This window comes from Crinia signifera, chromosome 6 (genome assembly GCF_055691185.1).
Source record: "Crinia signifera chromosome 6, ASM5569118v1, whole genome shotgun sequence".
NCBI lineage: Eukaryota > Metazoa > Chordata > Amphibia > Anura > Myobatrachidae > Crinia > Crinia signifera.
This window is the reverse complement of record NC_139222.1, coordinates 71,848,242-71,875,715: the sequence shown is the minus strand read 5'-3', so window position 1 is coordinate 71,875,715 and position 27,474 is coordinate 71,848,242. Positions and strand designations below refer to the sequence as shown.

At 41.8% G+C, this 27,474-nt stretch overlaps 1 protein-coding gene across 1 annotated transcript; it reads left to right on the top strand.

The window, feature by feature from the left end:
- Window positions 1-1,625: 1,625 nt before the first annotated feature.
- On the top strand, window positions 1,626-26,612 carry RASGEF1A (RasGEF domain family member 1A). Its single transcript, XM_083146288.1, is given in 15 exon segments — window positions 1,626-1,906; window positions 11,899-12,078; window positions 15,063-15,102; window positions 15,105-15,181; window positions 16,419-16,482; window positions 16,485-16,555; window positions 17,914-18,135; window positions 18,267-18,341; window positions 20,519-20,611; window positions 21,794-21,896; window positions 23,097-23,176; window positions 24,094-24,285; window positions 24,620-24,743; window positions 25,393-25,465; window positions 26,106-26,612. Coding segments are annotated over 15 exon segments (1,437 nt in total). The 5' UTR covers window positions 1,626-1,888; the 3' UTR covers window positions 26,131-26,612.
- The last annotated feature ends 862 nt before the right edge of the window (window positions 26,613-27,474 follow it).

Here is a 27,474-nt window from a genome sequence, read left to right as displayed (position 1 = left end):
CCAGATGCAGTAAGCTTCAATAGTGATAAAATGGAGAGTGATAAACAGCCAGCCAATCAGCTCCTACCTGTCATGTCACAGACTGTTTGAAAAATGTCAGGCAGGAGCTGATTGATTGGTGGTTTATCACTCTCCATTTTATCATTTTTGAAGCTTAGTGCATTTGTCCCACAATAACTTAATTTGTAATAAGGATTCTCATTGCTTCCTACTACTATGAAAGGGTTACCACCAAGATAAGATATGGATAGCCTAATGTCTGGCACTGCTATGGGACTACATATGCTAGCATACTCTACCACAGGTGTTCAATAATTTGCCCTAACACCAAAATTGAGGCCGTGCATGCCTGGAGTGCCACACATCACCTACCACTGGCATCAATTATATTTTATTAAAATTTTTTTACATTTCGAAGTTTTTACCATTTTTTTTATTACTTTAATATTTGAAGTTATTTGATATAATTTAGAGAAAAAAAGGGGATGGCATGAGTACTGGGGGTATCGCAACATCACCTAAAAAAAATCTTTGCCCAGTGCATTGCTGGGGGACCTTTCTCTCCCATGGTGTAAGTAAATGGTTGGTGCCCCCCCAACACACACCACCTTACATAAATATATGTATGTATGTGGGTATGTATGTATATTATGTTTCAAATAAAGACAGTGTGACAACTGTGGTCCTGCTAGAAGGGGAAGTCAGCCACAGAACCAATATTGATGGTTTTCAATTAACTGATTCAAACTTGCAGAGGTGCCCCCTTGGAAGCAGGAGCCCGGCGACAGATGACTCCATTTCCTCCCAGAGCTACACCTCTGTTTCTCTCCCTCAGCAGCTTTGCTTAGTAACTGACCTAGGCATGTGGTACAAAGGGGACAGCGTCCTTGCTCAGAAACTGGCCCGGACCCCTCCATATTTTTTAAATAACCAAATATAAGCACACACACCAACATTGCGGTCAGTGGCCAACAGCATTTCCCAGAAAGTGATTGGGATTGCCTATGTCGGCATACACTGCAATGAAATGTTCTGCCGACACAAACATTGTGTTGCCATGAATTTTATCAGTCTGACCTTCGCCAGCTACTAGCTAAAAAATATATATTGTGTTATTTGTGTATATAACTCACACTGTCTTTGAAGGACATCACATTCATGTTTTTACAACAGGGCTGTGAAAATGAAAACCACTCATGACTCAGCGTTGGGGGGAAAGCAAGTGTGTGTTGCCAGCTAGTCTGAGTCAGTGTTCTCCACATTATCATCAGTGCACAGACCTCCTATGTGATGTCAGTATACATATTGCTGGGGAACACTTTCCCGGTTATTAAAAAAAAAAAAAAAAAAACACAAGAAAAATCTTTGTAACATGAATAACTGTACATAATAATATTGTAGAATGTTCTGATGCTTGTGAATGATAACATATATGAATTTCCTCCCAGAATATGTGCATCCTTCTGCAGTGATGCTAGGCTCATCTTGTGTATAGATAACAGTCCCATCCTCAGACATGTTCCCTGCTCAGCAGCACTAGCAGCACCCGGGGGGAGGCGGGGCCAGCCAGGGGATAACCTGTAATACAGGCTGCTGCTCTCCTTATAAGGGGGAGGCGGGGCTATATCTGGCTAGCGGGCGGTGCTGCTGCTGCTCCCGCTCCCAGTCTCGGTCTTGCTGCCGTACACAGGCGGCGGAGAGCACAGTACAGCGCTGGGCTTTGCTTGGGGGAGTCCTGGCAGGATAAGGCGGAGAGTGCATCGTCAGCCTCAGGCTTGGCTCATTGGTAGGAAACTGCTCCTATTCAGGGAATGCTGCAGGTTGCAGACGGCTCTGGGGTATTGTTGGCAGCCTGCTGCTGACCTATATTATCCTGACGCTGGTGTGCATGGTGCCGAAGATGAGGGTAAGGAGCAGCTCTTCTCTTTCCTTTATGCCATGGTCTCATTTATTTATTTATGTATTTATATTTTCCGATAGTTCATAGAAGCCACGTTAAGCTATGAAGTACCGATGCTTGCATTGTAAGCTCTGCAAACCTGTTCTTACACTGCCACCTGTGTGCACTAGCTCTGTACCCAGAAGTACACCTGCAGTCAGTTCCATAGGCATGTTAGCTTATTTTGCCTTGTTCTATTATTACATTATATTCTTGGCATTCATCCCTGACCGCTTTGCTACTTTGTGACCTGCATGTTACACATAGTGTGTGGCTGTTGTATACATTATAGTGTCTCCTGTCAGACTGCCCACACAGCTCAGGCTAGCACCAGGTCAGGGGCAGCGGAGATCCCCATGGAATGCTATTGTGTACTGCTGGCCTTGTGGTTACACTTGGTGACATGATGCAGGGCAGGTGCTGCTTGCTGTGTATCTGATACAGGGACAGTCACTACTTGGGGGTTTTCTACTTTGCTGCTGCTCCAGACAGTACCAGAATTCCTCTCGGGGGAACATATGGGCGTCACTGTAGAGATATATATATATGTTGGGAAAATACTAAAACCAGTAGTTTAACGCAAGCGGCATAAGCCTACTGTGTTATTACTGTGTATCGCCAGACATATTAGTAGTGCTGCCATATGTCTATGATGCACCATGGTGGTTCACTGAATCTTAAGTACAAAGAATAATACAGTCCTCCACCCCTTATGTTTTTTTGGCCATAGACCACAGGTTCTCAAAGTTGGTCCTCAGGACCCTACATAGTGCATGTTTTGTAGGTCTCCTCACAGAATCAAGTGAGTTAATTAGCTCCACCTGTGGATCTTTTAAATGACCAGTAATGAGTGCACCTGTTGGGTTACCTGGAAAACATGAACTGTGTGGGGTCCTGAGGACAGAGTTTGAGAACCCCTGCACTAGACAATCTGATCTAAAGATGGCCTTTACACAGACCAACTTTCATCCTACCAGCTAGCTCATTGGTTGGAGTGACAATTTGGTCATGTATAGAATAGGCAAACACGGGATTTCTGGTGCCCAGAAAACCCCCCTCTTAGCAAGTGGCTCATTATGACCACTCTAGCACTGATATGCAGTGCAATTTCTAGAACTGCCTCTATGCAGTTTAAGGGACAAAGCAGCGCTGTACACTACCAGTGCTAGCAGCTTCTTCTAACAAGCTTGCTGTGTGTGGATCTGAGCCACCAATCCAATGCACTGTAGCTAACCAGATACAGGAGCCCTTACATTAGCTGGGAGGTTGTATGTGTTTGTGTATTTTATTATGGTATGTAACATTTTCCTGACAACTTGTTTGATTCGGCTTATACTTTAGACCAGTGGTTCTCAAACTCTGTCCTCAGGACCCCACACAGTTCATGTTTTCTAGGTCACCCGACAGGTTCACTCTTTATTGACTGACACATTTTGAAAGCGCCACAGGTGAAGCTAATTATTTCACTTGATTCTGTGAGGAGACCTGCAAAACATGCACTGTGTGGGGTCCTGAGGACTAAAGGTGCCCATACATGTTACACTATTGTATACATCGGTTTTGTGATGAGATGTAGTACAAAAAGTATGTGCAGCACAAAACAGATGCGACATTGTATATGATAATTGTACCGTGTATGGGCACCTTAACCTTGAGAATCTGTGGTTTAGACAATCTATAGTTAAATATTAATACTGTATTCTATAAAATGACAAATATTTACTAGGTCTACTGCTCCCTTATGGGCCCCACACACAGCACAATTTTCAGACCTTTTCTGAGTGATTTTAACAAATCACTCAGAAAATCACTGAAACAGCATGTAAATCGCTGTGTATATAGCCCACACAGCGATTTACATGCGCCCCCCCGCCATTCTGAATCTGTCCAAGATTTTGAACGGACCCGCCGTACAATTCAGAGCAGTCGCTCAGAAAGCTCCTGCTCATCTCCCACATGTGTGGCCGCGGGCAGATGAGCAGGGCTGTTCTGAGCGACTGAAGACGCCGCCATCATGCCCGCATATGACGCACTGCCGATGCTCACCTGTCCTGCAGTCTCACTGATGCTGCCTCCTGCGACGTGCCCCCTCTCTTAGCAGAAGATGCTGCGGGAGAGAGGACGCGACGCTGGACTCCGGACTGGGTAAGTGTGTGTATGTATAGATAGATTTTTTTTTTTTTTTCTTCACTGTGCCGCCAACGATTGTGTGTGGTAGGGGGAATTCCACTGGCCACCAATGTATTAAGAGGCTTTTTTGGGGGGGCACTGGCCACCAATGATTAAATTGTTTTATTGGCCACTAACCATTATTTGCTGGGGGGGGGGGGGGGGGGCGACACTATGCCACCATCGTTTATTTATTTAGGAAATTACTGTCTATACCATATAACATTATTTTTGTGATGAAGTGCAGTTTTTTACATATCTTTTCTGTGACCGATTTGAAATCTCCCATGCTGAATCTCTAACACAAATCTCTCTGTATGTGGCTCATTATCGGAAAGAGTGAAATCTCCCGTTATGTATCTCTGGCACCAATCTCTGCGTATGTAGGGCCATTTAGACTTGCTTACTGGCTCCAATTATTCTACTGGGTTGGAGTCTATGGCTTAAGGCCCATACAAACTAGAAGTTTCTTTGTAATCTGGCTGGTTGGAATGAAAATCTGGACATTTTTGGGAACAAATTACAATCAATGTAAGATAGAAGCTGGATTAGCTAGTACATAGTTTTACCTCTACAAGCTTTGATAAATACCCGCTAAACGAATTTCAGGGGTACAGCAGGCCTGGCTGTCCTTTTTGCTCCCATACTAGATTTTCATTCCAAGGACGAAAGATGTAAGCTGTAACCTTGACTGTATTAACCACATATGATGCAGTTAATAATGCATGTTTGTGAAGCTTTTTAAAGTCCTTACTGTATAAGCCCCAATGCAGTTGGGCACCTTTCACACTGTCACAATGGTTTCTAGAACTAATTTGTTAAAACTTGGTCAAATTTGCTCGGAAACTCTTTTTTGCTCTTGTAAGTGCGCAGTCTGCACATGATTCTGGCTATTACAGTAGATAAGACTGTGTTTGCATGTACCTTTAGGGTAAGACTTCCTGTGGAATTTTGGTTGGAAACGTGCCTCTAATTTACTAAATTACATGTAGCCTACAGGACACTTTGCTATTTAGTAATCATGTACTAAGGAATGGAGAGAGCTAGGGGAGAAGCTTCTAGCTGTCATTTAATAGAACGTGCTAGATAATGACAGAAGTGAATCTGTTGCTTTGTGTATTCCTCCTCACTTTATCAATGAGTTGTTTTATCTCGCTCGCTAAGCGTTAAAGTTTTAATTTATTTGGGAGAGCTACTCCTGTCTGCACAATGATGGGTTAACTTTCATGTGTGTACCTTACTTCCGGAGTCTGGTGTTTTAGTCCGAATGTGTCTTGAACACTGAACATTCCATTTAGTTTTTTGTTTTCTTCTGAACACAATCTGATTTGTTTACATCATAACCTAGTTTGTTCTCCTTCTAGAGGAGCAGGTGTAACGCTGCTGCGTTTGCCTGGCGAATGAATGAATGCTTAGCCTTAAATGTTGCACAAGGGGATAACCTGGCATAATTGCCTTATTGTGAGGTTACGGTTTTGTTGCAGGAAAGCCTTAAGTTTAAGCTGCCCTGTTACATTGACCATTATGGGAACCGCTTTATCTAGTAACATGTGTTTGGGTACATTACATAGTGACCTTATAGCATGTTTTACTATAGGTGTGTTCTGTGACCCCTCCCTAGCCCAGTGCTTAAGTGCTGACCTGTTTATTGACTTTTAAAAAATAAATTGGCTCCTACTGAATCTGCTTTGAAGTGTTCTGGAAAGTGGGATTCCACAGTGCAGAAATGTAAAACTGGAGGTGATTAGGTTACTAAAAACTTACAAGGTAGCTCTATAAGATAAACAGCTGGGCCACCATGCTTGTGCAGTACATTATAGGAATTTCAAAGCAGTAGTGGATGTTTATATTAACCCTTTGAGGGCCAACATCTGAGATGTTTGAATTAAAAATGCCACCGTCTTTCAAATTTGTTATATAAATTCAAAGAACAAATGTTCTATAAAAATTGATTACACTACCTATATAAGGCAACCATTACAGGTCATAATGATGTATCAAAACGTTTGCTTGACAATTTTCACACCTATTTTGACCCATTAACTTGGAACTCCAAAGGGTTAAAGCTTAGAAATCCCAATTTACCCTCCAATCAGCTTCTGCATGTCATTTTGCAAACACTAACAGTATGGCAGAAGTTGATTGGCTGGTATTTATATTATCTCAATTTGATCTCTATCCAGACTTTACTCTCCTTAATAGCTTACTCTCAGGTAGTTAACTGTTAATAGTTAAAAAAACAAACTGATTGTATAGGAAGACAAATTAATTAATTGATATCATCTAATAGTACATTCTATTAAGGAAAAAGTTAATGGGTAGTCAAATTTAAGTTGAGCTTATTTAATTTATAGCAGAGTTCAATTTACCTTCAATATCTCATACTGTAACTTAATTTGTTAAACCTATTACTTAACCTAAGCAAACAAAACCTACATTGCTGAAGTTAAATTTGTTGGCTAAAATGTTCCTTTATTAAAAGTTGAGGTGTGATACCTGGGGGTGCCCTATACCTCTGCTTACCTATGACGGTTGAGGTGGCTTCCACATTGAGCATAATGCTGACATGTATATGTACTGGCTACTGCAACTCCATTTGTGGTCTGGAACATTAAACGCTGGATGGGTCACATTATGTTTTTTAGGGTGGCACCTCAAATTGTGAATGATATTGAGGCTCTATATCGGAAAAAAAATCGATGTTGCTGGTAAGGTTATGTATGTCTTCATCCTTGGCTACTATGTTGCACATGTTTCATGGCTTAAACCCCTCCCCCAAATACCTCAGACACATAACTGGGATTATTGGCATACATTAAGGACACTATGCAGCGCTCCTGCTGGATGAGCCAAACTCCTATGTAAATACTTGGCTAGTGCAGTTCTGGGTCCAATTTATCATCCCCCTAATTTATTCTTTGAGATGTCACTACGAACGCAGCTGAGTGTTGCAGTAACCCAGCTCCCAGCTGTACAGCACTTTCAGTGAACATTTGCTCACTGGAATTGAGTATACTTACAGTAATCCCACCTGGCGCCAGCACTGTCACACAAACAGCATTACTGTGACAAGAACTTTGATGTGGGTTTGAGCATAGGAATGATTTGGATATTAAAACAAAGAATGCCAATATACTGGGAATCCTAAGAATGGAGCCATTGTACATTTGTTACAGTTTAACACTTCACGGCTTTTCTTTCTTAGTCTGTGTTACTTGCTGTCCCCTGTGGTACTGTACAGGATCATGTAAAACAGGGTCTTAAATATTCCAATAAAGCTTATCCTGGAATTAATTCCCAAGTCGGTTGGATCTGTGATGCTTATAAATGCTGTGCGTCTATTCCTCAGGTGTTCCGTACCCTGTTGTTGTATTAGTACAGTGCAATGTTTTGAGGCTTGTACATCAGTGTCAAACTCGCTCACTCTTGTACCTAACTAACTTTTTGCATTTTTGTAGCTTGTTAGTTAATCAACCTTTATCGTACTTGTTGGCCACCATAAAAGATCTTGGTGAGCTTGCATCTCTATGATTAATGAAAACCTAGACAATGCGGAACGTTGTCTATTGTGTAATCCAACTGTCATAACAGACGGTGTTCAACTCAGGTATGTTTTACAGTGATGAATAACACTGAATGCTGTATAAATGATTTTAAACAATTGGCTCTCAATCAACCAGTATACCTCATGCCCACCTTTAACTTTGCGCTCCTAAACAGTTATTGCCAGGTTGAGGTGCAGTTTGAAGGCATCAAGCTAAATAACCCGGGTTAACCAACCTGGGTAAAACCTGGATAGCCCCCTCTGTAATGGGCAACCCAGGTTTAATGTGGAAGGTGCAGGTTGACCATGTTGGAAATTCTGGCTCAGACCAGGTTGCCATATGCAAGTGGTATAACTTGGTCAATTCTAAGTAGCAGTGTATGGCCAACTGATTCTCCCCCCCCCCCCCCCCCCCCCTTAAGTCATGCAGGACCTTCCTGGACTGCAGGATTGCAGGTGACCCTTTTTACCGCTGCTGGTAGGTCAGAGTTTAAATGTTCAGTCAGGTCTGACCTCCATTACGATTCACACGGGACTGTGGCAGATGCGATGTGTGATTTTGGGTCAATTCGCCCAATTTCTCATCCCCATCCGTTGGGATCAGGTGAAAACAGCATAAATTGCATAAGTGTATGGGGGGGGGGAATACTTCAGGGGCATAATTGGTGTCTATTGCAATACCACAACTTATCAATGGTTCAAGGTGCTGCCTTGAAAATCATGATGTCCGTTAAGATGGTTTTCGGAGGGTAGTATTTATCAACTTCCAAGACGTGACCACTGATTGGTTAAGTACTTTATTTCTCACCTGTATTTGTATTTCTAATATTTAGGGGCCTTAACTTTTTCACAATGCATACAGTATAGATCTGGAGATGGCTAAATTGTGAGAAAGAAGTACCAACCAATCTGCTCCTAAATGTCACTTTCTTTACGAATGGATCCTGTAAAATGAGCTGATCGGCTAGAAATTTGCTTTCTCTGGACTTAAATACCCCCTTTAATATTTAGAAAGTTTTTTAAATTACAAGCGTAACTTTTGGTTTTGTGAAATGACACTACATAAAAAAACAAAGGTGTTGACTGATCAGATAGATGGTATGAACCCTGTAAAGGGTAAATATGACTGCTTTCCAAAGTAATCTGGTAAGAAGACAATATATGCTACTAAATACAAATCTGAAACTCATTATTGCTCTATCAAACAGGGATCTTTTATGGTGGCTGATGGAATTTATATTAGGGTTTTCTTTTTTTCTTCCTATTGGTTAATTGCGTCTAATACTTATTTAAATGCAATGCTTTCCAATTGACTTTTTTATATAGTTATTGCTCTTTTATTAGATTAGACTTGTCGTTTTCATGGACTTTATATTGTATGGCTGTACTGTGTGAGCCGTACTGCATGCGTTGGCAGGGACACATAATAAGTAGCTTTTATGCGGCAATCTGTAAGGACATTAGTAAGTGGAGTGTACTGACAAACCATAAATATAGAAGAGTATAGAACGGGCACACAAAGTACTGTTCATCGCCCGCTTAATAGGTTTTGTGAGAGACTTAATATCAGCCCACACCTAGGGACTAGCCTCTCTGCCTGGGTACATTGTTGCTGCCTCAGTCAATTCTAAGCCTCCAATTAGAGGTTCTGAGTTGATGCAAAGGTGCTACTTATACAGTATAATGCTGTTCCCTGCAGGTATAGTGTACCCTGCGGTACTTTCTGTAAAATCCATGCTGTGTGTTCCAAGTAAACAAGCCATCCAGAGGGAGAGAGCTGGCAGCTTCCCTCTGAGACGCAGGATGTCTCAGATCCCGAAGGTTCCTCAAGTCAGACAAACCAACGTCACCATCTTACACTTATGATTCTAGCCAAGTGTCTAATTGACACACCTCGTATGTCTGTCAATGCAGTAATGCATTTACAATGTTATGTAATATTTTTATTTTGTGTTGGTAAAAGAAAGAACACAACAGATTAGTGTACTCTACCCTTACCCACTTTGAGTCAGAATCCAATGACATAATTATTTCTTTGCTAAAGGATAAGTGGGGGTGGCTTACTTAATGGGTGGTTGGCCAAAGCAATATAGGTACTTGTGTAGTTTCACGGCGCCGTGCTACTTCCAGTTTCTACACTCGGCAAACTAACTTAACTCCATGCCAACATGGATAGTTCATACCCCCACTAATTATGTTGGCATGGAGTTGATTTTAGATAGCGTGGCGAGACACCGAGCCTGCAGCGTGGGCGAGCGAAGCCAGCTAGCCATGCTGGCGCCGTGAAACTACACAAGTACCGCAATATATTAGGAAACCGGGCCACATGCAACCCCTGAGTGGTCACATGCAGACCGAACTACTTCTGCTTTATTGTCAAACATTTTCACCTGAGACTGGTACTAGCAGATAAGTGGTTCTGTTGTGCACTAAAGCAGTTTCTAAGGTTGTGGCTATGCCTGGTCTTACCGGGGACGAGTGCTCGGAGAGCCTCTTATTGGAAAAGGTAAATAAAAGTGTATTTTTATAAGTAGGGACCCACCAGTGCTTCATTAGTAAATAAAAGTGTATTTTTATAAGTAGGGACCCACCAGTGCTTCATTAGGAATGCAAACATGTGTCTCTGAATACTTCTTACAACTCAAACTAGTGAAAAAAAAAAAAATGAGACAATGTATAATATAACTATGTAGTTAAAATTGCTCATTCCCAGTCTCGAGGTTTTGTTTCAAATTGCTGTACTTTACCACTGAGTGACATCTGTGAGCGATGATCCACAAGTGTTTAAATTTAAAACCCAGCCATCTATATGGTAAACATTGCAGGTCATCATGACTAATCATGCTTGCTTCCAAATTTTCACACCTATTCTGACCAATTATCTTGGCACTCAAAGGGTTAATACAGTTTTTAGCTCGCTTGTGTCCAACTTTTTTTTATTTTATTTTTTAATTTATTTTTTGGTACTAATTTTGGGTCCAACAACCTTCACTTTCCCAGACATAAGGAGTGCTTCAATTTTCCATTACAGCTCAACAAAAACAAGTCTGTCTGTAGGAGCTCAGGTTAAGTTGTAGTATCGGTGATAACCCAGCCTATTGTGTTGCTGTAAATAGCAACATGTCATGGTGCTCACAAACACAACTCTGGTACTGAACTTGGATTTTAAAAGTGCCTTATTTACTGTAACCAGACTACATTCCATTGTCACATGATAACTGGTCTGACTGGGAAACTGATATTCTGGAGTCTTTTCAGATGAGGGGATTGGAATCTGACATGTCAAAATCAGTTATGACTTTTCTTGCTTAATGTGAGTAATTAATGGAGTCTTAAAAATTCTGTTTGCTGATTGGTGCTTCATTCAGATGAAGGAATGTGTGTTCTGGACAAATGTACAGTACATGGTACTGGAGAAAAACAGACATTCTTTGCTGTTGGGGACATTCTGTTCCACCAAGCATGCATTTTTAGTAGTTTCTAGGCAATGATTCGTTAGTTAAACTATGCATGGTAGCTACATAAACTTTGCAATATCCATAACTTCCATGATAATTGCATGTGATTCCCCCCCCCCCACCACCACCACCAAGGCTGACTGTTGCCCATTTCAGTGGGTGCAGATTCAGTTATGGACTGAGTACTGCCAGTTTGTTTGTTTCACTCCTAAGTCACACATGGTGCAGACACTGGTACTATTTATTTTATTGTTTCTTATATAGTGCACACATATTCTGCAGCGCCTTACAGTGTATAGTTGAACATTCACATCAGTCCCTGCCCCAGAGGAGCTTGCAATCTATATTCCCTACCACATGTACACGTACACAAACATTCTAGAGTTAATTTGTTGGGAGCCAATTAGCCTACCAGTATATCTTTGGATTGTGGGAGGGAACCAGAGTACCCGGAGGAAACCCACACAAGTACAGGGAGAATATACAAACTCCGCACAGTTAGAGCCATGGTGGGAATCGAACCCATGCCCTCAGCGCTGTGAGGCAGTAATGCTAACCATTACACAGTCCGTACTGCCCCGTACTATGATCTTCTATATTGCTGTGTAGTTTTCACTAATGGTTCACTTTTAATTCCAATGTTTATTACTGTGTTTGAAAAATGTGCTGCATGCCTTATTTATTAAGATGGTAGTATAAAACAAATGCATAAATCCATTGTAGTTGCATTTTGGCTGTAGTGTCACTAAACTGTATTTAACCAATGTTCGTTCTGTTCTGTCTTCCAGGAAAGTATGCCACAGACACCAATATTTCCCAGCATGCTTGGCTCTGCCTGTAGTGGACAGGTGCAGCCAGAAATGGGGGAGCAGTGTGGAGATCCAGTGTACCAAGATGGTTGTCTGGTGTCTGGGTCCCTAGAAACGTTAATTGAACGCCTCATGCCCACCATTGACTACTATCCTGATGTAAGTGGGACTTCCTTAAGACTTGTAGTACAGAACTGTGATATCAGGCTGTTATGATCAATAGTAACATTCTTATGGCCTTAAAGACTAAGGCATGTGGGTGTGGAGTTTGCCTGTCCTCCCTGTGTGGGAGTCCTATAGTTGCTCTGGTTTCCTCCATCCTCAAAACCAGAAGTTAGACCAGAAATAAGTGTCTGCATTGTTGGGAAGGATTCGGTATGGAATCCTGTGGTCAAAATCCTGACCGCCGGAATCCCGACAAGGGGGGGGGGGGGACATGCATCACCCCGCGAAACCCCCCCCCCCCCCACCCCCTTGCGGGCTCGCTGCGCTCGCCATACAGCATGCCCGGCTCCTCGCTACGCTCGGCACACTAATTTATTCTTCGGCTGTCGGGATTATGAACGCCGGGAAACTGACTGCATCCCGTTGGGAATATGGGTTGTGTTTAGGTCAGGAACTGATGTGAGGGGCTGTGTATTGTGTGCTGCATGAAAGATAAATGGGTGTTGCTCAATGGTTCTGTTCTTCTAATTAAGAATCATGTTTTTACAGGTCATATTCAAATGTGGTCTTCAAGTAATTATTAGGTTAGTTTATGGAGTATGACAGGCTAGTGACTGCTGACATGTGGGGGGGAAATATTTCCATAGCCAAAGTAGCGAGGGTTTCCTCTATATATACACTGTGCAGTAGCCCAAACAATAATTCCCTTTGTCTATTGCCCCCTTGTTTTCTGCTCTCCCCAGAACAGAATGCGCAGTCTGAGGCCTGGTCTTCAAATATCCAATAAACATGAAAGGTCAGAGGGGGGTTTTGTTCCTGCCCAAATGCAGCAATAACAAAGTCTTTATTTCTCCTTTTTATTGTGTGATTATGTTGCTAGGTAACAGCTCAAAGTAATGTGTTAATAATTTTTCCCTTCCATAGTAAGCCTAATTTTGGCACTACTGTGTAAGTGCTGCAATAAGCAACCTGTCCAGCTGGCCTGAGACTAACAAATGCAGACGGACAGTTCAGCTTTTGCATTAGTGTTCCCTGTAATGGGTTTGTAAAGTGGCATCTAGTCTATGGAATGACCAGGCATTATGTTGTAGGTTAGTGTAGCACTGAAGGTCAAATTGTGACTGGTTCTGGACATGAACTGTTGTATAGCTGAAAGTGAGGCATTTTTAGGTGCTTGCTACTTAGACATAACTAGGAGACCTGAGATTACAAATGTTGTGACACGTATAGGTACTATTCTTTATTTACTTCTGTAAACGTAGATTGTCAGGGAAGTAGCATTGTTTTGTAGTAACTGACAGCCAAATAGGTTTCCCTGAATCATGAATCACCACTGCATGTGGTTGTGTCCCCCCTCCCTGAAAGCATGGGGCTGTCAGAAAGCCCATTGAAGTCACTTGGGAGCGCGCTCAGCCAGGCCTTGTTACACTGACTGTGGGAAAAGGCATTTTAAAGTAAACAAATTAAAGACAAACAAGCGCTGCGGTATAGAGCCAAGAAAAATTTAGACAGGAGTGTAGTAGACAGAATTGGGGGTTTGTGCCAGCAAAGCCTGTCTCCCATGTGTTTAAAGCCAGTTATGCTGGAGAGCTGGTTACAGATACAGCAGATACATATTCCTTCAGGTGTTAGATGGAATGACAAGTCACAACCTTCCTTCCTGCAGGTGTAAAGGCGCATACACCCTGATAGATTTGGGCAATGATTCAATGTGTTTTACAATTTCTTCTGCTCCTGCACAAACTATTTGGTGTCGAACGATTGAGCAAACGATTGATCTTTAACGATGGTGGAGGGAGCCAGTCAATCAGCCTTACCAAATCGTTCATCGTGCATACACATGAAACGATTGGTACACATCGCTAACGATTGGTTGCTGATCTTTCTGAATGCAGGAAAGATCAGCGATCTCTATCAACGACCGGCGGGTACGCGCATCGCCCCATAAATTCATACACTGAGCGATTGGTTGTATAAATCCTTCAGGAACACCCAGATCTTTTGCCAAATCTTTCCATGTGCGCACCATTAGGGTGACTTGGATTCTTCAGAAGAGGGCTGTTCACAAATCTACACATTCTGGCATGTTAAGTAAAGTATTACAATGGTTTTATGGTTGATTACAATCAGCATGCACCCAAACATGAGCAATTTTGGATACAAATTTTTTTTTTTTTTTTTTTTTTTTTTTTGTATAGTCACTTTTAATGTGACCGTAACTGGATCCTATAAATCGATTTCCACACAATCTCAAGATCCACCTGTGGATCTTTTTAAAATGTGTCAGTGAGTAATGAGTACACTTGTGCACCTGCTAGGTGATATGGAAAACATGAACTGTTGTCGGTCCTTGAGTACAGAGTTTGGGAAACACATTTTATAAATGGATTTTCTACTGCAGAGTTCCTTTTGTATCCTACCTGTGGCTCCATTTTGTACTTTATTTAGTCAACCTAAAAATTGTTATATTAACTCTAATAGGAATGCTATAGATCCACCAGGTTTTAATACTATTAAGCTCTTCACTTGATTCACCATGTCTGACTAATCAAACTGTCCACTCCTACAGACTCCTCATCCATCCAGTAATGTTGATGTCCTCTCTAAACACCCCCCCCCCCCCCCCCTTTTTCCCTCACCTTCAAGGCAATGCAAGTATACATAAGTCTGCACTGATCTGTTGCTAGTATATTGTGTTCTGAGCACAACGGGGCTTGTGTTTGCACAAAGCTGCAGCTACTACATCACACAACTTTATACAGATTGAGACTCCGTCGCACCCAGTGTATAAATGCTTGCTTGCGTTGCCTGGTAAACTTGCCCTATGTATTTTTGGGGAAATGAGACATTTTGGTCTTGGTGCTGATTGAATTCTATACCATTATTCTGTAAAATTAAAAATCAGTTGATCTCTAAAATTGCTAAGTGAAACCAGTTGAATATGCTACCTAAATCTGACCAGGTTCTTTTCTCCATAGAGAACCTATATCTTCACATTCCTGCTTAGCTCGCGCGTCTTCATCCACCCCATGAGATCCTTGTGAAAGTGGGACAAATTTGCATCAAACAGCTGGAAGCAGGAACAGAGGCTGACAAGGTAAGGAAGCTGGAGTCGTGCTGCGATCTATCCCAATGGACCCATTAGTTTATGTCATACTCACTGGGTCAAACAGTAGTTCTGTGCAAAATCAGGACAATGGCTGGCCCGCCAACTGCTTTTTTTTTTATTTATATTTTGGAAGGTTTAAAAAAATCCTGAAAAATAGGTCAATCAATGTACGCATCAACCTGTATATTCAGTTGTTGTGGGTGCCTTAGCTTTATTTACGCTTAGAGTTATTTATTACTCAAGCTGCAAATGTTTTATTGCTGCCCCCCCCCCCCCCCCCCCCCTCCCCCCTTTTTCCCATAACAATTTCTGATTGTGGCTTCCTTATAAACTGTATTCTTGCATGGAAAGAAATGATACCTTGGCTTGGTGCCTCGGACAGCCAAGGCACATTACAGGAATTCCAGCTTCCATGGATAGGAACGAATGATGCAGGGTAAAGCACTTGCCAGGATACTGCAGGGAGATGGCGGCTGACCACTTAACACCCCTTCTTCCTTTGACAGCCACGTCACATTCTCTCAGTATCCACTATCTTACAGACACACACGCCTTTTATTATAGTTGCACTCTCTTTACACTTTTTCGCTGACCACAAGTTTTTGTTTTTGGGAATTTCCAACCCACAGAATTGAAAGCTGTTTACTTACGTCTCACCCCTGTTTTGCATGTATGCTGATGGAGAATTGAGGGGGTGCCCCACAGGAGTTTGCGTACTTATGAGTAGTGTCTTCCACAGGAAGAAACAAACCTTGTCACTGCGTGGAAACTTACACTTTTTCTTCAACCACAATTAATCTATTTATAAACTGATCAGTTTCTGTATTCTGATCACCTGACTGTAGTGTGTACCAGCTGTGCATAAACATAGTACAGGGATGAATTTATAGTAGTGACAGCATACATGAGTCAGGTCTCTGTCTGAAATGTCAGTGGCGTGTAGGCAGCAAAGCCCAGTCTGTTAACCCATTCCGGTGATTATACATGGTGTGTTGGTGTAACCCCAGTATTTCCTCATATCTAATGTTGGCAGCTGGATTCCACTTCATTTGGGTGACATCACTACACGCTGGTCGTCATAACCTTATGGAATCAGCGTATAAAACTTTAAGGCTCTGAATCTGGGCAGGACAAAATCTAGTAGTGGGATTTCGGTGGACCTTCTCTTGCGATGTATGCAGGCTCAGACCATTTGTCAATGCTTTCTTGTCTTTCACTTCTACAGGCAAAGCTGAAGTCATTTGCAGCCAAGATCATCCAGCTTCTGAGAGAGTGGACTGAGACCTTCCCTTTGACTTTCAGGATGAGAGGGCCAGGAAAGAGTTGAAGGAAATCACACAAAGAATCACACAATGTGATGAGGTGAGAAGCACAAGGCGATGCAATGAGTGTTATCGTAGAATCCCTACTGCATGAAGGGGTTACATGGTTTCAATGGCGTAATGATGGCACTGGTGGGTTAGCTGCTTGATCAGTAGGAGAAATGAAACCTTCAGATGCAGAAAGCCTGATAATTTCATGCAATTAGTCTCCATTTCATTTATCATCCACTTTTCCGGCTGCCTGCTTGAGCCAAACCATGAGAAAGGAGCTTTTGTTTCTATCCAAGCTCATACAGACGGGTGCTGTCTCTGGACCTCATCCTTGTACCATCCGCCCCCGATATTGCTCCAGCCACAAAACCTTATGTGCACATGCTGCTAAGAATAAAATCATTTGTATTCTAAAGCTCATTGCTTCCATTCACCATACAAAAAAGGTTTTGGAGCATTTAGACAGCAGCGTGTGAGCCAGTTTTTGGTCTGGAGTATCAGCTCTGTGTACATAAGGGCAAGCCTTGCTGAGACGATAAGGGTGGGAATCCCTAAACTTCTTAAAGTTTAGCACTCTTTATATTTGTAGGGCAACTTTTTTTTTGGGGGGGGGGGGGGGGGGGGGGGGGGTACTGTGATGGTTCTCCCACTGCTTTTATCAGTAACACCTGATACCATAAAATATGTCAATAGTTGATCATGATAGAAGGTTAACTTTTACTACTGGCATAAGCCATAAGTGATTTGTACCGCTGTGACAGTGTTATTACTGGGGAGGGATCCAGAAGATTCACTTCAGTTGCTTTTGATAACCACCTCCAATATCCCCTGCTAAGTGTCTGGGGATGCACACATTTTGTATGCATACCCAGACCATGTCTGTTTTTGGGAAACAGACATGGCCTGTTAATGGCCAGCTCTCTTCCATGTGCGGCTGAACCGGTCACTCTGCTTGCGCATCCAAGGACCATAATTGCGGTTTCCATACTATTGACAATGTTTTAGTCGACAGTAGTTCAACGTGGAAGAGGGTGGCACATGAAGGGGTTGATAGTTTTTCACTAGGTTTTCTTTTTGGACTTTTTTCATACTTTATGCAATTGGCATCAGTGTGACTTTGTGTGCGCCTAGCGCAGTTGTAGCAAAGCCACCTGGCCCGAAGCATGGCAAGCCATGGAGTACACCAATTGGGAGATGACATGGTCAGGTGTCAACACTGATAAAAAAAAATGTTTGTGTTAAATGTCAATGTCCACCTGACCTACACATTGGACCCCATATGTGATTTTTTTTTTTTATCGAATAATTGGAATACACTAACTGTATACAGCTAATACTATTTCAGTATCTTTATTCCTGTTGCAGTTCTTTGCTCCTAAAGTTTGTCATTCTTTCATTGTGCTTTAGGAAAATGGGACAATCAAAAAGAGCATCAGCCAGATGACCCAGAATGTGCTGCTTGCGCTTTCCACCAGGGGTCAGTTTCAGGAAATCCGGGAAAAGATTCGCCAACCAGTCACTGATAAAGGGACCATTCTGAAAGCCAAGCCCCAGTCCTCTCAGAAAGACATCCTGAGCGTGTGTGGAGACCCTCTGGTTTTAGCTCAGCAGCTCACGACAATCGAACTGGTGAGTCTCACTGGCTAACTCCTGTAGATGTTCTATCAAAGCATGGCCAAGGCTATGATTAGGTTATGTAGATTGTTTTGTCAGAGCAGAATGTCTGTAATCACAAAAACAAACATCCTCCCTGTTTATAGGAGCGACTAGGAAGCATTTATCCTGAGGACCTAATGCAGATCATTTGTCACATGGACACTCTGGATAACCACAAGGTGGGTTGTTTTTCTGCCGACATATTATTTTTTTTTTTTTCTTGCTAATTTTATATACTTTACAGGTACAATCTGTTTGTAACATTTTTTAAAAGTATATATTTTCTAAAAAAATGGCCGCATCATTCATAACTACTGTTCTTTTAGTATAAATACAAAAACCAAAGGAAGTCAATTAATTGAAGTTAAATATTGCACCCAAAAGAAGTTGCTTTGACCAATGCTGGCATTTTTATGAATGTTTTGAGGATCTCACAGCAATGCTGGCACTCACAGGGTTGAATATAAAGGTTTGCTTGGCAATGTTCACACCTATTTTGGCAAATTACCTTGGCACTCAGAGTTAAACTGGAAAAAAAACAAAACACTATACACTTATTAAAACACCCGGCACATGGATGTTGGCTGGGTTACAGCCAGAGGATTTGCAACTTGAAAAGTCCTATATTGCCCAACGAGTGGTTCTCAAACTCTGTCCTGGGAACCCAGATCACCTAGCAGATACAAACACATTGTAAAAGATCCACCGTTGGTGAAGTTAATAATCCCCCTTTCAGACATACGCGGAAAATCCTGGTTTTTTTCACATGAACGCGCCCCAGACCCAGGACTAGCGTATGTCTGAAAGGGTATACCCGGGATTTCACTCCCAGATACTGAGCACCTGCAATTGACCAGGGTTTTTCCCGGTATTTAACTCCCGGGTATAATACCCGGCTTATGTCTGAATGGGTTTACCCGGGTTTTTCAGTTTTAAACATGTGATGTTGCTTTTTTTTGCTGCCGGGTGTGTCCCATTTTAATGATGAAACCCTGAAATGCTTGAAAAGCCTGGCTTAGGTGTGAAAGGGGTCTACCCGGGTTTTCCTGGATTTGAGCTGTAGTGTGGAAGGGGGGGGGGGGGGTCTGTTACTAATACCCCTTTTCTACTAGCAACCTGGGTCGGACCCGGTAATTTGTACCCGGATTGATACCGGGTTGGACCTGGGTTTAAGACACATTTCCACTACAGTGCTACCCGGTAAATTGCTGGATCAGCCCTGTTTACACTTAACCCAGGTAAAGCCTGTTTTTTCCTACAGATTACATAAGAAAAGGCCTTTTTAAAGGGCTTTACCAAAGGGGAGGTCATAAAACAGGGCCACATTACCCAAAAGGGCCACCATTAAACACAACATTTTCTGATTAAAGAATAGACCAGAAATATTTATTTGAAAAAGTTTTCCCTTTATTTTAGTCCCAAATATTCTAGTCCCAAATATTCAATATGAAACCTTTTCAAAAATGTCTTCACACACGACACGTAAAACTATTGTGAAAACTGTTTGCAGTATACCTGAGCCATTTGTGTACCTAGACATGTAAAAAAGTGCACATACGACACGTAAAACTATTGTGAAAACTGTTTGCAGTATACCTGAGCCATTTGTGTACCTAGACATGTAAAAAAGTGCACATAAACATATAGAAAATGCACATAACAATGCCCCAGAAGCTCCAATCAGCTCTGTTTTTCAAATATACTGGGTTGGGAGCGTTTCCACTAACTGTGAACCCAGGTGCAAACCGGGTGCTACCCTGATCATTACCTGGGTAGGATTGCAGGGGAATCCAAACCGGGTTATTTGACAGGGAGCATTTCCACTAGCAGAAAAACCCAGGTAGATGCGCGTCCCCGTGGAGATTACCGGGTTATTTCTGCTAGTGGAAAAGGGGGTATTAAATCCCGGGAGTGACCTGGGTTGAAAATCCTGGGTAAACCTGGCCAAAATCCCGGGTAGTATGTCTTAGTATTATATCACCTATGCTTCTGTGAGGAGACCTGGAGTACATGTGCAGGGTCCTGAGGACCAAGGTTGAGAACCTGTGTCCTAAACATTAGCTGCCAAAAACTGGAGTAGGTGTTGGCTTCTATCATTTGCTGCTTATCTACTATGAGTGGCTTAGGTGTTTTATCTGAAAAGGGGTGAATTTATAATATAATGAATGGAATCTAATAGCTGCACATTTGCAGTCATGCTTAATTAAACCTGCCTGAGTTTGACCTTTCCTGGTGCCTCTTTAGCTGTGACACCACTTTCTCACGTTGCATAGAATCTGTATGGTCACCTACACCTTGGCTGTGTACAGCGGAGCTTGTCTCTCCTAATGTTTATAATCTATTCTTTCTCTACTAGTGCCGAAGTGATGTCACCAAGACCTATAACCTAGAAGCCTATGATAACTGGTTTAACTGCCTCAGTATGCTTGTGGCTACAGAGATTTGCAGGGTGAGTTCTGTGCAAGAATCCAGTCTTTATTTTTTTTTTTATTTTTTTTTATAATGCTGCTGTCAAATATCATGGGTGCCTATGGGTGCCTAGATTCAGCACAGATCTAAAAGTACCTTGGATATCTATATTTTTGTTTGTTTGTATCTTTCCCAGAGAAATTCCAGAACTGTAATTGTTCAATGTATGTTGGCAAGGGTATGTTTTTTAGTGCAGTCATGCCCTCAGCCTAATCCTTGGCAATTGTGCCCCTCTTTCCACCCCCCCCCCCCCCCCCCCCCCCCCCCCCCCCCCCCCCCAAAAAAAAAAAATGGTGCTAGGCGATGGACTGACAGGTGACCCAGGCATGAGTGGGAGTTGCTCATTCAATATGCACTGCACTGGGTCCCCGTTAATTATTGTTGGTCACGCTGAAGAAGTATGCTTTCAGTATTCATGTTTGTGCAGTGAGGAAAAACACTGGTTTTTTTTTTTTTAAATTCTTAAATGACGGTTGTTAAAGTAGATGTGGTTTGAGCAATAGCTGTGCAACTTCCTTTTTCGCAGTAGGCCACTGCTGCTATACAAGCTGAGTAATACACTAAATAATTCTAAGAACACTGTTTGCGGTTTTAGAAAAAGTGGTAACCAGTGCTGAGGGAGCAACCAAAGTAGTGTAGAGTCTGCTGAGCCTGATCTGAGTATTGTGTAAGCATCGCAAACGGTGAAGTGTGCTGAAGCAGGATTGTATCCATGGTCTCTACAGTGCTATTGATGGGCATTAGCTTGTTGTACTGAGCTCAACTGTACATAGGGGATTGTGTTGCTGAAATATCTTCCAGCTGACTGTACAATCAGTTGTGCCTGAAGGATTATTACAGTGTCATCCAACTGCATGAATTTATATAAATGTTTATTATATATGGTGCATTGTAACTTCTACAGTTATTGCACCGTATCTTAAGCTGCTCATACATACAGATTGTCAGATTGGGCTGGTTGGATGAGAGCAAATTACAGTTGACCATTTGCTTTGAAATGCTGGAAAACTGCAAAAAATTGTCACTCAGATCTGGCTGGTTGGGACAAAAACCTGGTAATATCTAACAATCGATCTGTAGAGGTTTGGCATAATAGATTCATCTGTACCAGGAAGTCTTTTCCAAACCTTATTTCTTATCCATCTTCTGGATGTCTCTTCAGGTGGTAAAGAAGAAGCAGAGGACAAGGGTGATGGAATTCTTCATTGATGTTGCCCGGGAATGTTTCAATATTGGCAATTTCAACTCTATGATGGCCATAATTTGTAAGTGTCAGGTACAAAAGATGCTGTGTGGATTTTATTTATGTTGGTAAATATTGAGATCTGATTGCTTAAACTTACTAATTAGGGGATGCTTTAATTAGCCACAGGGTCTTGACATGGTAGTCCATATAGCTCCTAATGGTGGCTGGAGCTATGTAGCTACTGACCATGGTAACACATTGGTCAACCCTAAAAGCACTATATGCAGAAAGGTTTGTGCCTCCGGTAGATGGAAGCAGAAATCTAAGAGCCTCTTTAGGGTGACTCGTGGGCTTACCATGAACAGTAATTAAACTGCTCTAGACCAGTGGTTGGCCAAACCAGTCCTCAAGATCCACTGTAAGTTCATGTTTTGCAGGCCACCTGTGGATCTGTAGAATGTGTCTGTTAGGAGTGAATGCAGCAACTATTCGAAAATGTGGTAATGACTACACCTGTGCACCAGCTAGGTGGTTTGGAAAATGTGCACTTTTGGCAGCTCTTGAGGACCAGTTTGGCCAGCCCAGCTCTAAACCATTAACTTTGGAGCTAAAACTGATCCATGGATAATTTAATCACCTACTTAACTTTGGTTATGCCCTCAGCCCTTTTATTTAAAACCTGGACCGTTGGTGCCCATTGAGGACAGAGCTTGGGAAATGTTGCTCTATTGATCGCCTAGCAATACTAGCTTGGTCTACCTTAAGGCTTGTACATGGCAGGGTGATATTAAGCTGTTATCTATTTTTTTTTTTTTTGTGGGTGATGGTTGCAGGAGCATGCACCATCCACCAGTGATTTCTAGTCAGTCATAATTGCTTGCAATTTTCATCTAAAATCTCTGGTCGCTAATAAAAACAGTACCAATATAGTGCTGAGAGATCCGCAAAAATTGCTCAGCGACCTTATTGCTCACCTTCAAGTCTGCCCAGTTAGACTTTGAGGCGATCTTTGTTTACATACCTTGCCCTGTATTTGCACATTCATTCAATTGTTTTTGGGTGGACAAATGGGCAATTAAAGTATCAAATCTACAGTTGCTCCATTCAGATGGCTATAACCACAGCGGACCTATTTCTTCTTGCAGCCGTATGAGGTGTGAGAAACGTGTGTAGTGTCTGAGCCTTTTTGTGGTTTGGAGTGTTGAGCAGGTGGTTGTGTTCTTGCGTTAAACAGTTGACCTCTTCTGGTGGTTTATAGTAACTTTTGTTTTATTTGTAGCGGGTATGAACCTAAGTCCGGTGGCACGGCTTAAGAAGACTTGGTCAAAGGTCAAGACGGCAAAATTTGATGTCCTGGAGGTAATGTGGAGTTGTATTAACTTTTGAATCTTCATGCATACAAAATTCTAGCCATACATGTGGTAGTCTTTTGACTTTCCCCCTCCCCTATTTGAAAAGCCTAAATTAATACCTGAAATAAAAGGTTAAAGTGTGTTTTATATTATATATACACATTTTTTGTGTAGGAGCATTTTGGTTTAAAACATATGCAGCATTGGTTACAGCATAATCCCAGGTGTCTGCGTGCCCCCCAGACTTTTGCTATGTTTAGCTGAAAATCTACCATGTAAAGATGTGCATCAGGGCTGGGCAATTGCGGCCCTCCAGATGTTGAGGAACTACACATACCAGGATGCTTTGCATTAGTTTTGCTATGTGGCCATGCTGAAACTGATGCAAGGCATGCTGGGATGTGTAGTTCCTCAACATCTGGAGGGCCGCAATTGCCCAGCCCTGATGCACATCTTTAAAAGTAAGTCAGGTGTGCACGCAGGTTCAGAATTGATCACTTTGTAAGAAGCCCACCCAAGCGATGTATAAAGCGGAGTGATGGTCACGGGACATGATTTTTAGTACCTCTCAGTGGAAAATGAGTGGGTCGAAGTAATTTTTAGCCCCTCCTAACCTGAAAACAATACCTAATCAGTACTGGCTCCTGTGTCTATTCAGTAGTAGTTCCATCTTCTGGTCAATTACCTATTTGAACCTAGGCTTCTATGCCATCTAGTGTTCCTGTATGATATGGCAGGCAGAAACTTTATGTATTGTCTGCAGCCGCACTTACAAAAGTATTCCCATGAATAGATCCAGCCATATGTATCTATAGGAAATTATGCGTTTGTCTGTAAAGAGCTTTAACTTCAGGCCAGGTTGGATTGGAGAATGGGCCTGTTAGATCATTCTGCTTTTATAACGATGGTCTTTTACACTTACAGCATCACATGGACCCATCAAGCAATTTCTGCAATTACCGCACTGCACTTCAGGGGGCAACGCAGCGGTCACAGAGTGCCAATAGCAGCCGGGAGAAAATAGTTATCCCAGTTTTCAACCTGTTTATCAAAGATATCTTTTTCCTTCACAAAATCCACTCCAATCGTTTACCTAATGGACACATTAATTTTAAGGTAAATTATAAAAATTTTCCCACCATACTCATGGCAAAATATACTCTGCGAGACATATTGTTGGCTCTTGCAGCATAGTGGGTTGGTTGGGCCTGATCTAGTCTTGTAGACTAAGGGAATTGACCATGTGTGTTTTTTTGTTTTTTTGTTTTTTTTGGGGGGGGGGGGGGGGGGGGAGGAGGGGGGTGCACATTATACTTAACCACCATTAAAAACATTAATTGCTCCTTAAGTTTGTACATAGGTCCATTTGACTGTAAAAACATTAATTGCTCCTTAAGTTTGTACATAGATCCATTTGACTGTATATTTCTATAAAAAATATTTCTTCCAGAAATTTGGGGAGATTTCCAGGCAAATTCATGATTTCCTAACCTGGAAACAGGTGGAATGTCCATTTGAGAAGGACAAAAAGATACAAACATACCTGCTAACATCGCCAATCTACACAGAAGAAGGTAAGTTGTTTTTGCCGAACATTAGCCTTAAGCTATATCTGCATAAGAAATGCAAAATGGCCTATGAAGTCCCACACGATATGCAGCAAGTGACTGTAGCGCCAAGCATTCTTTGCTTGCAAACTCTTCCATTAAAAAAGGACACTCACACTTTATGTATACCATGACTTGTAGCACACCGAGGATTTCTGGGCATATGCTTTTACCCAGAAATTAGGACATGAGCCTTAAGAGTATTTCCCAATTTTGGCCAGCACTGATGGTGGGGCAAATGTAACATGTGCGGGGTTTGTTGAAACCAATTTAATGGAAATTGCAGGGCAAACACTGGTGCCTGTATTTTCAGACAAAATTTGCCTAAATCTCAAAGTGCTTACACACTGGCTATATATAACACATCGTGGTGTGTATGGGGATACACCAACTTCCTGTAAAGCTGTGCCGGGAGCTGCCATTGTGATGTCAGTCCCGACTTATCAGGCAGTTCATGCTGCTCGATCTATCTGCAGATCAACTGTACTAGTATTAAACTATCAGCAGATGTTATATTTGCCCCACCTGCAGTGCACACTGTTTAATCCATTAGAAAAAGACTTTGCTTTTGAGAGTACTAATTAACCCTCTAAGTTGTAACATGTGTATTTTGTAGCTCTTTTTGTGGCTTCCTTTGAGAGTGAGGGTCCGGATAATCACATGGAGAAAGACAGCTGGAAGACGCTCAGGTGAGTCCTCTATGGTGACTATTTCGGCAGCCTTTGTGCCATAGTGATCAAAGCTGATAGTCTTTACTCTGGAATATAGAGCTATGAATTGAAATGTTACATCGCTAAAGGTTTATACTGGGCTGTTTTTGGCCAGTGTGTATGCACAGCAATGATCGCTGAAGTCACTGGGCTGAATAGATTTTTCTGCCTGGCCTTTTATTATCTTTTTTATTTTCCACCGCTGTGCATGGCTTTCCGTAGCAGGAAGCAATGGAAAGCTGTTCAGTCTGCTGGTAAAACCATCATATAAATGGCAGCTGCGAGCGATTTTATGTTACCACTCATCACCTGGCCATACACACTGGGTGGCGTTTGAGCTGAAAGCTGCTCAAACGCCTGCCCCTAAACCCTTGCCCCTGCTTTCCCCTAGTAGGCCCTCTATGGACTACATGCAGCTATTATGTACCCTGCACAGAAAAACAGCATTGCCTGTGCCAGAAAGTGATATTTTTTTTTTGTGTGTGTGTATAAACATGAATCAGGCCCTACTGTAGGTTATAAAGCAAATATTGAGTGACTGTATCGTATGTTGTGCTACAGGCAACTCCTTTTGCATTTAAGATGGTAGCTTATATTTGTTTTTTTATTCCCCACACAGGTCGACACTTCTAAACAGAGCCTGATTCTGAAGGCACCTGAAGCACACAGAATTATTTTAGTTTTTTTATGTTTTCTTGTGTTGTCCAGAATGTTTTGTTCAGAAAGACTGTCCTCGCTGGCTGGGGGTGGTCTACTGATTTTGTACATAATCTTTTACAAAACTAAAAAAAAAATTGTACTGGTATATAAATTATATAAATATATATATTTCATGTTTTAAGCACTTAATGGGAAAAATATCTGAAATGGATACAGGTTTTCTTATGGTTTTTATTTAAAGAAAAATAACCCTTTGCTGCTGGGATGCTGGCAAGAAGAATGCAGAAATTTTATAGCTGTCAAAGTACAGAATAATGCACTGTATTAGCCTTTTTTTGCAAAAAGGGTTATCCCTGTATAACAGATGGGCAGGGCCCAGTTTTCTGAAATTGCTGGGTGTTTATAATGTGTGGGTTTTTATTGCTATTTACTTTCCTTTGTCTGCCCATAAAACCATTTGCTGCTACAGTGACTGCATTGTTCTTCAGATGAGTAAACCCCCAACTGAAACTTTCCGACAAAATTGGGAATATTGATCTGGGCTTTTATTTTTTAAACATTCCTCAAAATGGTCACTATATACGCTACACAGGCTGATAGACACAATGAAGGTGCCTTTTATTTATTTTTATGCCGTTTTAAGCATGCCGAAATGTACTTGTCTTTCACAATGGGCAACGTTTATTATAAGGCAACAGGCTGGGCCTTTTCTGTTTAATAGAAACCTTTTTTACAAAGGTTTGCTTTTGGAAATGATGCACTGTAATATATATTATAGATTATTACAGTGAAAAGGTTGACATTCCATCGGTTAACATGAAAAGGTCGACCTGAATTTTTCACCTATTTAGGAATCAATGTTGGCCTAGAACCGCAAGTGGTTTCACTCCTATCCCAGCTTGCTGCCACACTAAGTTTGGGGCTGGATTTTTATCACTCCACTTGATTACTTTTTTTTTGTTTTTGTTTTTTGTATGTGGTTAATTACATAAGCCTACTACCTGCACTCTGTCTAAGATAGCTAGAATTACATTGTAGCCTTACTCGGACAATTACTAATATGGAATTTCTATTGAAAATTAGGTGTTGCTCAAAGTAGCCAATAAGATGATACTTATTTAGCACCTTCTAGAACATTGGTCAGGGAACTTGGTCCTCATTACCCCACACAGTACATCTGTGAATCTGCTGGGTTACCAGCAAAACATGCACTAATTACTCAGACACATTTTATAAGGTCTGCAGATGGAGTTAATTATTTCACTTCTGTGAGGAGACCTGCAAAACATGCACTGCGTGGTTACCCCACCGAGTTTCCTGACCGCTGT